We start from the raw sequence: 10,518 nt of genomic DNA on the forward strand, positions 1-10,518 counted from the left end.
AGCTCATTAAATCTGATGTTAAAATTTACTTCACTAGATTTCAAAGTCAGCAAGCAGACATAATTATTTAATGATGGAGTTTCTCTGGGTTTTTGGGGCCATTTTGGAGAATGAAATGAATTGTTTACTTGACAGACAGGTGGCTGTATAGTGCTTATGGCTGATTTTAACAATATGTGACAGTAAGAAAAATTAGAGCTTATTAACATTCACTCGACCCAGTGTCTGCACCACTGATCAATGCTTGGACTACTGTATGGCTTAAAATGCTTAATGAATCTTTGTTTGACAGGAACCAACTGCTGTTGGAGGAAAATGTGGATGATCTGATAGCTGGCAGAGTGAATATGGCCTGCGCTTTATAAACAAGGAAAATGTGAATAATTGGGGAGCAGAATGAGTGAGAGAAGTCTTTCAAGGCTTGTGGTGATTGATGAACTATATTACGGTTGACACACACATTCTATGTTTTGCATAAAAACGTTAGCATCTGATTGAGCGGAAAACCAGGGGAAAGCGAGATTGCCTATGTGATTAGTGGAAGGTAATCAGCCATCTGTTAGGCATAATGCACTTACTAAAGATGAAGGCAGAAAGCATATGTGTGCATGTGCTTACACGGGATCTCTCACCTTTTATACAAGTATCCATGAAAATATAGAACTGTATATAAAGAACTAACACAAGGCAAAAAAATACTCTCAATTCATCTATTTTTTTTTTCCCCCACCAGAAAGAGTACAAGCTTGTAGCTATGTTGTATAGTTCGTGTGTCCTTTCAGCAGACTGAAACAGTAGCTTCAGAAGTGACAGAAACAAATATTTTGAGGTGTATTTTTTAAAAATAATGGCATCGTAACTCTCTTACTCTGATTGTGATGATGAAAATAGGCTTATGCCCTGAAAATATTGAGAGACGAACTTTTTATTGATCAGGACATTTGAAAATATATTTTCAGCTGTTCACCTGCAAATTTAAAATAATCTAGCTTCTACAGCTATTCCAGGTACAGAAAGGATTTGGTATAGAAGAAAGCTAGAGTCTGATGTGGCATTGCTTGCCCACCTAAAACTGTCATTGATGCTACCAGGATTTTGTGACATAGAAAACAAGACTGAGCTTAGCTTTTCGTGTTTATAAAGAACTTCAGTGGTGACAGAGGTCCTGCTTAGAAGGAAATGAATCATTTCTGTACCTCTTTCAAAAACTATTTTTGCATAGTAGTATATAAAAAGCAACTCTAAAAAATGTATTCAGTTTTAATATGTGTTCTAACACTTATTATAGTGGTTTACAATTCACTGTCTGTACATCTCACAAAATCTGGAAAAACAAAATACTCCAGAAATATAACAAACTCAAGACCAGCATTTAAAATCAGTCACTTAAAATATCAATCATCACAATATATGACCCCAAAGTATTGTTTAACTTGATCATCCATTCATATCTTTTTTAGCAAATGTTTTAATCCACTAGATGATGGCTTGGTATATGGAATATTGTTCTTAAATACAGTTTTTCAAATTTCAAATTAAAATTGGTTTTGCTGAAATTTATCATATGTCACTGATGGCACGTTATGCAAATACTGGAACTGCTGAAGAAGGATTTCCATGCCCCATCTTGCTGTTTCCACCTTCCATGTTTCAGTATGAAAGTAATATCCTAAATATTGGAGGAGAAAGGGTATAGCTAGATGACAATAGATGCAAGTGTCTATACGAGAATGGGGTGGAGAGCAGCTAATTTAGTCACCTTCAGTAGCTGCTGTCTTAACAAAGTTTCATGAATGTAGTCCTCTGCAGGGCTGCTGACCTAATTAGAAATATGGAAGTCTAACTTGCACGTGGTCAGTAATCCAAAAAGCAGAACCTACTTCCGATCAAAAGTATTTTGGCAAGCTTTATAACTCTTAAATTGCTCAAAGTAGATATGTCTGTGAGGTTTGTTGTTGTTGCTGGGCCTTGTTGTTTGCTATTTAGTATTTCAACTTTAGAACTTTGTAAAAACACCTCTGTGGAAGGGATTTTCCTATTTTCCTTTCATATCCAATGCATGAGGGTGGCTGAAGCCTGCACTTTCAGTGCCTTGCCAGCGCGTTTCATAGGTCAGCACAGGCGTGAGAGGGGAATTACGTTGCTTTGCCACAGTTGCGGAGGAGCCGGGGGAGGGATAGCAGGGTGGAGGTTACTGTTTCTCCAGTGATTTTAAGAGCACTCCTGTGAACACGCCGCTTCAGTGCCAGTTTTCTCAGAGAGCGCAGGAGAACCTTTCAGTTTTCCTTTCTCGCAGCGTAGTTGGATGATGATGCATTTTTATTCTGCCAAGAAACAGTTTAATGAATCTGTGTCCTAGTGTTCAGCTTCAGTAATTTCTAGCTGCAACAGTTTCTCCTTTCAAGCATTTGTGGGCTCTTTAAAGCTTTCCCAGACGTTGCTAATTAGTATCCACAGTGTGTTTTATTACCTTTGTAGGATTTTTTTTTTTTTTTTTTTTTAAGAATGTGAAAAGAATGATCTATTTTAAAGTTTCTCCACATATTCTTACTTGAAGTGTTGCAAGTTGTTGTGATCTGGCAGGAAGAAAAGGATTCAAAGGACTTGACTTTAAGAGCAACTAGGATAAAGGAGGCATTAACTGTAATGCTGGAGAGCCAGTATATAGAGTCAAGCACATCGTAACAAAAAACAGGTCAGCAGGTTCCTAATGGTTGCTAATTGCAAACTCAGTGTATCAAAGCTAGAGCTATGCTCTGCATGCAGCATGGACTAGCTTTTGTTTGCTTCTACAGGAGCATGTTTTAATTTCTGTTTGCTAATTGCTTTCATGTCCTTGCTAGAGCTGAGTCATGTTGAAAAACTCTTGCAGAGTGCCAGTTTTTTTGTGGAAAACCTACTAAGCAAGTGCTGCACTTCCTGTGTTTCTGTATCATTTAATGATTCAGGACCAACTCTTTTGCTGGTAGGCATGTTTAATTCGTTAACGATAAACATGCAGAAATAAGGACCACATGCATTTCACTAAAATTTCATTTTCAGGCGGAAATAATGTAAAGAATATGCTTGAAGTAATTACAGTTTTGGCTGTTAGAACAGTTGATTTATATGCTTTAAAACTGTGGCTATGAGCAGCAGTGTCTAAGACAAAAATGTTTTCAAATTGAGTGATTTATCTAAATGTATTTTGTGTATGTACGGCAACAGAGTCTAAGTTGAAAAACTGGCAGTGAAAAGAGATGGAGTTGAAAAATACTCAGCATCCTGAAATGTTAATTTCATACAGCCTTGATACAGAGCTTTTTACATAACACCGTTTAATTCTGAAGTCTTCAAAAAATCTAACTGAAAGAGTTGGAAATTGTACAGCAGGCACTGAGAATGATTGGAATCTTCTTTCATTTCCTTTCCTTGATTGCACTGATAGAAAATTTTGTTCTGAAGTGCCAAATTTATATTTACTAGCTTAATATCCATTCTAAATATTGTTTTGTGGGGGTGATAGATGTGCAAAAGATAATTTACTAAGTAGTGGCAGGGGGGGAAAAAAAAAAAAAATAACATTAAATTTAATTTTTTTGTCATTCCCGGCTACAAGAAGTAGACTGGTGTTTGAACACTTCTTTGGTACTCTCATTGCCTGCAGGAGTGGCCTCTGGATGCTGAGACTGCACTTGAAATATTTAGAAATATAACTCGGCAGTCACAGTGTAGCTGATTTAATAATGAAAGGCAGTGGTTTCTTTTCTGCAATCTTATAGCTATTATGCTAAAAGCTAAAATGCAGTCTTTATAGAAAAAAAAAAGTCAAACTGTAAAAACTTGGAATATTGCCCAAATTAATAGCTGCATAACAGAGTCATTTGCAGTCGTAGCACTCCGGAAAAGGAACACAAGCAAAAGTTATTAAAATGTAGTTGAAGTGTTTCTAATATGCACTGGTTAAAACAAAGATAAAACAGCTTTAAAGGACCTAATCTTCCTAACTCTCTTAATGTAGACTTACTGAATATAGCTTAGGGTTGCAAAGTATTGAAGAAACAAGTAAGTGCTGGTACAAGGCTTAGTGAAGTTGTATGTCAAAGGCAGGCATGTGTCAAATGTGAGTCTCCAAAATTAGGTAAAAAATACATCTCCTACTGAATGAAGGTCTTCATAATGCTTTAGGTACTTACCGCCAAACCAGGTGCACGCTGTTAAGTAGATTATTTTTTTTCCAGGGCGTAGGGTTTACGGCAGCCTTCCGTATTACATACAACTAGAGTGTACAGAGAAAGAGGTACAAAGTGAAATGTTTTATTTATTTACTTTTTCCAGTGAACCTTGTAAGTGTATATTGATGACACAGCTTTTGGGCTTAATAAAGCCACTCTTGTAAAATGACGTTTTAATTTTAGGTACATATTTTGACATTTGGAATTCTTATCTGTAAGTTTTGATAGAGTTGTTGCTTATTGCAACAGTTCTTAATCTAACAAAACTACAAGAATTTAAACTTCAAAACTAAAATCTGCCTACAATAGATCAACCCAGTGTCCTCAATAGTTGCTTCAAATTTGCCTTTAAAATTTTTGTTGTACGTGATCAATAGTCGAGTGGACAGTTGGGAAATTTGAATAAAACTTGAGATATTTTGTGTTTAGTCATAAATTTCAGGCCAAGGAATATGTTCTAATATGTGCTCGTTTACAAGCACCAGTCCTACATTAACTCATGGAGTTCAGTAAAGTTCTGCTAGCTTTGTCAATGCTCAGTTTATTTATGTTGCAGTTGTTGAACGTATTTTTCATCAATGAAAACTGTCATTTCCAAGGTGATTGTCTACAATGAGAGAAATGCTGTATTTGTTATTTTTCTCAAACAAAGAACTTGTTTGTTCAAATCGACAAAGTTAATTTGAAAAATTTATTCTTGAACTTCTAGTGTAGATTTGCAGGGTGAAGAATTTATTTAAAAGTACAATACCTCTCAGATGTTGCCATTTACTCCCTGTCTTGTGAACATTTTTTTTGCTAAATTTGGTCTCATAACAGCAGTCTTTTTTCTTTTTGTCTTTGCAGCTATTTTGAAAAGAATTATGATTTAGACTTTCCCATGTTAGCCATGGATGTAGCACTTTCTCCCATGAGGACACAAGAACTGGATCCCATGCCATCTGATGCATCTCCCATGCTTATAAACATGACTCCTACAGTGGAACAAGATGGGGAAGAGGATGTCATGAAGGAGCTTGATTCCGGCCAGCAGTATGAAAAGCCGCCTCCTCTGCACACTGGGGCCGATTGGAAGATTGTTCTCCACTTGCCAGAAATTGAGACCTGGCTTCGGATGACATCTGAAAGAGTCAGGGATCTGACCTACTCTGTCCAGCAGGACTCGGATAGCAAGCATGTGGATGTGCATCTAGTACAGCTAAAGGTAGGATGAATTTTATATTGCAGACTTTTCAGTGAAGGTGGTTCACTCGACTCTGCTACTGGTAAAGTAAAAAAAAAAGGGCTTTTCATAACTGCTGTAGCAGTTATGACGGCCTGTGTTAAAAAGTGAATAAATCCTTTTCAGGGAAATAATAGAAACCGTATCATTCTCAGACTTTTTACTACATTATTTACTCATCACTTAATTCAACAGTCATAAACATATTAATGAACATGTTCACACTCCAGGAGCAGCTAATACAACACTAACAGTACCCTGACTGGACATCTCAGAAGTGCCCATTTTAATGGGTTTCAGTACCTAAGACTTCCAAATTTGTGTCCCAATAAGCATGGCCGCTCATTTGAAAACTAAGCAAGTTTCAGAGGCAGTAGGATAGAAAGGTGGTCTAATGTCTGGCCTTTCAGTCACGTAAAGGTTATGTTGAAGATTGAACTTAGGTGGGACTACATCCAAAATGGTAAATGTGTAGAATTTTTTTTCAGATCTGAGTCTTGGTAAGAAATATGAAGTGATATGATTCAAACAGTCACAGCCAGTAAATCACCCTTTTTAATTTTTTTTTTTTCCCAGCTAGAAAATGCATTAACAAGACTGGACTTTGTCCCCCCAAAATCTGTGTTCTGTGTAAACTAAAAGAACAACAATCTCCCTTGCCCCAACCTGACAACTGAACACAATTTTCTTTAAACAATCACCTGTGTCTTGGTCCCAGATTTAAATTTTGGCATTGAATCTTTAAAGATATTAAGGAAATTCAAGGTGAAATTCAAATAAATAGTGTCCAGGACTGTATGCGTATGTTCGTTTGCATGGCTTGGTTTGCTATAGCAGATGAAGCATACTTTTGAAGGCAGCAAACAACCTCCAAAAATAGCAGGCAAATGTTATCTCTTCAGACTGAGCTGTCTTCAGAGTTGCATTCTGAGGCCTGTTTATGTGAACATAGTCTTCCTTCATACTCAGCGTGATGGTATTTTATTTGTGTTTATTTTAGGACTGGAGCTGTAGGCTGTCTTAAAATACAGCTCTGTGTACTAACGCTAACCATAAAGCAATTGTACTGTAATCAGTTCTAACCAAATAGAGAGCCGATCTTGAGTTTTTTATGGTCCCGCCATTTTTCTGAAAAATTTGGGGTAGACATTGCCAGCTTTTGATGAGAGAAAGGACTATGTCCCCAACGTGCAGTAGGTTTTTAGCAAATACACCTAAAAGGTATTTCTGCAGGCAGTCATAACAAATCTTGCTGGACTAGGTGCCAGTTCTGATCTGGAATTGCTTGTGGCCATATGAGCGCAGTGCTGAGCTGAAACTAAAGAGCTGCGGAGCTTGTGGATGGTATTCACACACAGCTTTGTGCTGGCCCAAAGCACAAGCAGAACTGATTTGTGCCTGCTTACAAAATGAGAATATTCTGTACATATAACTCACCCTCACACACCCACTAAAATGTTTTATTTCCAAATGGAGGTCAGTGAATGAATAGCATTCCTCACAGTTTTCTCCTTTTTAGAGTTTATTTGTGAAGTTGCAAGAGTCAATGGTAGTTCATAAAACACTTTCCTAATGGTTTTTTCCATGTAAGCAATTGCTGTAGAACCTAGGGATTGTTCGGGACTAGGAAGAGATCTGGTTAATGCAACTGAAAAAAAGGACAAAAGAGTAACGTGAAGGAATCTCAATTATCTGCAATTATCTGGCCTGTCAGTCTGGGGGGACCTGTCATTGAGGCTGTCAAATATTCTATGTACAGACCCTGGACTCACAGGGCAGTGCTTTTTTTCTGTGTGTTTATACACGTGTGTATCTGTGTGCGTGCACAATAATGACTTGTATTTGAAGATCTTTTTAAATATTTGATATATTTTTAAATTTTTCACAAAGTAATATAAAACGAAAAAGCTTGCAGAAAGATCTGTAGTAGTAGTAAAAAACGCAGCAAAGTCTTGACAAACACATTAGGAGTACGGAACTTCTGTAACCTGCTTACCTTTAAACCTGTATACAGACAAAAAAGAAATAAGAATGTAAAAGCAAGTGTTGTGGAAATGCTTTTATTCAGACTTTAAATATGTTTTAAATTGTTTATCCTTGTATCCTCTTGCATTACATAACTTAATGAAAATCAGCTAAACAAAAAACCCCCCAAACATCCCTCATACAGATCCTCTTTTTTCATTTGTTCCATGCTCTGATAATTCTCCTTGAGGGGCTCCTTCCAACTGATCTGGCTCCTTCTGGAATTGTTGTGCCCAGGCTTGACACAGGGCTCAATGTGAAGCTTCACAGTTGCCAGAAGACTGGAAAAAGTTTCATGTGTCTTTCAAACAATACATAGCAGTTCAGTATTTTCTTTTTTTCACAACAGCAGGAGATGGTTGATACATGTTCAGCTTGTGATTCACTGTAACTCCCAAACTCCTTTGCTGCACTATGGGTTTTTCCACCTCTGTCTTATCCATTTTACCCATGAAATTTTACATGTAGGATTTTGCCTTTGTCCATTATTAAACTTTTTTTTTTTTTAAATTTCCCATTTCTCAAGTGTGTCCGTGACTTTTTGAGTTCCAAATCTGTTTTCTGGTATGTTTGAAGTACCTCCCCCAAGCACACGTATTTTCTTCCCCTGAAAATTTAAGAAGCCTTCTCTCTACTCCTTCGTCCAAATCATAAACACAAAAATGAATGACGCAGACTCAGGTTAAAAGTCTATAACATAACAGTTTCTGAATATAATTTTTAAACTGCAAATGTAGCAGTAAGACAAACAATTTTTCATTTTCTTATAGTTTGTTTTCCTCAGCCAGGAGACATCCAATTTCATTTTCAGGCAGCTTTCTATTTGTTTTGGATGCTTAAAGTTTATTTCCTTCCTCTGGCTGTCAGTTGGCTCATGGTGATAGGGCTGGTTCGAGGATGTAGGCCATAGCAGACTTTTTATGTTATTCCTTGGAAAAATTGCTCGGCAAACAGATCATCTCTTTCTCTTGTGAATATTTGCTCTGTATTCCTGTTTCAGATCTTGTCTGCGCTTCTGCTCTTTCTGTAACCAGGAGCGTTGTTTCTTTTTTGTGGCTTGTTCCCTGGGGATTTTGGTGTTTGCTGGCAGTCTCTTTTTATGCTACGTGACTTTAGGGCTTTACTAGCCACCACTGATCCTTTGAAAATACTTGTTTCTCTTACTTTTGCAATGCCCTTTCTCAGAACTAGCCACGCAGCATGAGTGGGAGGCTTGTCTCGTGTTGTCCCTTGGGAAATTTCCTGGAAAGCTCAGCTTCACATGAGTGCTTCAGTAAGCTAGATGCATGAATCATAACTCTCTGGGGTCCGGAATGCTAAGATACATTTACATCTCTCTAACACATTCAGTGTAGCTGTTACCAATTACAAATATTTGTAAGAGAGATGAAAAAAACTGTGTTTTTACTACAAGCAAATCTAAAAGTGCTCGCTCTGTCCTTGTATTGTGTTAACCTGCTGAGATGCTTTCATGATCCATTTAGCTTTCTTAGTCTGAATAAAATATGCTTGCTTTTACAGCAAATTCTTTCATGGAATCCTCCTGAGGTCCATCTTGGATTCAACTCCCATTCTTCTGCTTTACGTTATAACCCTTGACCCTCTCACGGAAGGGTCCAGTGTTTCAACTCATCGACGCTTTCTGTCTTTTTGAAAAAACTGTCATTTTGGATGATCTAGTATAATCTTCTGTATTTTAGATGTCTGTTAACTTCTAACTAATTGTGGAGTAAAGCACTCCACTACTGCTTTGTGACTTACATGTCTGAATCATATATTTTATATTGACATAGAAACAAACACATTTTATACTATTAAAATATCTTTAGATCTTTGCAGACCACTGATCTTTTCTCTCTTTCCAAGTAGAGAGACTTCAGTCATCTTTTTCCACAATACCTGGGTCAGCCTCAAACATCTCTTGACTGGATCTTTCATCTTTCCTCCTGACTCCTACAACAAGATTTTCATTAACTTTGGATAGAGGTCAAATATCATGTAACCATTATCCTTTTGCTATCTCTGTTTCCACTTTTTGGGGGCCAAAGAATTTTTAGTTGCTTTTCTCCTTGTACTTAAATCCTGGGTAAGAGAGGAGTGTAAGGAATTATCAAAGCAAGATATTAAAGGATATTAGTTTCTAATATATCTGCAGTTAGAGACAAGTTATTCCTTTTTTCATTCCATTACAAGCATTTTGAAAAAATGTAAAACCAGGGTAGTATAGGTGTCTTTCTCGCTCATCCCATCCTCTTGAATTCAGTGGGCTTTTATTGAATAAATAACATTAAATATTGCTGGTTTTATTGAATAAATACTGAAGGCTGGACCAAATGACTTTTCTGAGTACTTTTCAACTTTTTTTTTCCTATATCAGTTCCTATCAAGAGCAAAAATCAATCTTTTTTTTCAGGTGTTAAAATAAGTCACTCAAAATATGGCTGAATCTGGAAGATAACTTCAGTGAGTTCAATTTCTTGTAATTTGGAACTCAAAACTGTCTTTATCATGATCTGTAAAAGGACTTATTCAATGCTAGCAACATTGCTGAAGTATGTCTTTCTGTAACATTAGAAACAGGGCTACTTTCTCTTCTCACCTTTGGTTTGATGACTCTTAATGGCTCTATTATTCTGAGGCTTGTGACAACACACCTTGCTTCTGCAGTTGTACAGCTTTTCATCCGTGCTATATAAACAACCTTTAACTCAGTGCACAGGTAAAGTTTTCCTGAATCTCCAGACTGTACAGACAACTGTGTATTATAAGAGAACTTGGAGAAGAATTAAGCCTCATCATGTTACCATAACATAATTGATATTTTACAAATGATCACAGAAGATGTTAGTGACAGTCTTAACAGAAGTCTGTATAGATGAAGCTCCTAATGGAAATACTGTGTGGACTGCTTTTTCTTGACAGAAGTTTGCCACAAGAGATAACCGTTATACTCAACAGGTGAACAGGTGAAAATAAAACCTTAATTAGAATCATAGAATCATAGAATAGTTTGGGTTGGAAGGGACCCCTAAAGGTCATCTAGTCCAACCCCCCTGC

At 37.0% G+C, this 10,518-nt stretch overlaps 1 protein-coding gene across 1 annotated transcript in view; it reads left to right on the top strand.

Moving 5' to 3' along the window:
- Positions 1-2,242: 2,242 nt before the first annotated feature.
- The window catches only part of AKAP6 (A-kinase anchoring protein 6), a 236,437-nt gene continuing 228,161 nt past the window's right edge, over positions 2,243-10,518 (top strand). The window contains 2 exon segments of the mRNA XM_009290373.1: positions 2,243-2,695; positions 5,061-5,418. Coding sequence (XP_009288648.1) covers positions 5,095-5,418 — 324 coding nt within the window. The 5' untranslated portion in view covers positions 2,243-2,695; positions 5,061-5,094.

The sequence above is a fragment of the Aptenodytes forsteri genome, unplaced genomic scaffold (genome assembly GCF_000699145.1).
Source record: "Aptenodytes forsteri isolate BGI_AS27 unplaced genomic scaffold, ASM69914v1 Scaffold108, whole genome shotgun sequence".
In the NCBI taxonomy this organism is placed as follows: Eukaryota; Metazoa; Chordata; class Aves; order Sphenisciformes; family Spheniscidae; genus Aptenodytes; species Aptenodytes forsteri.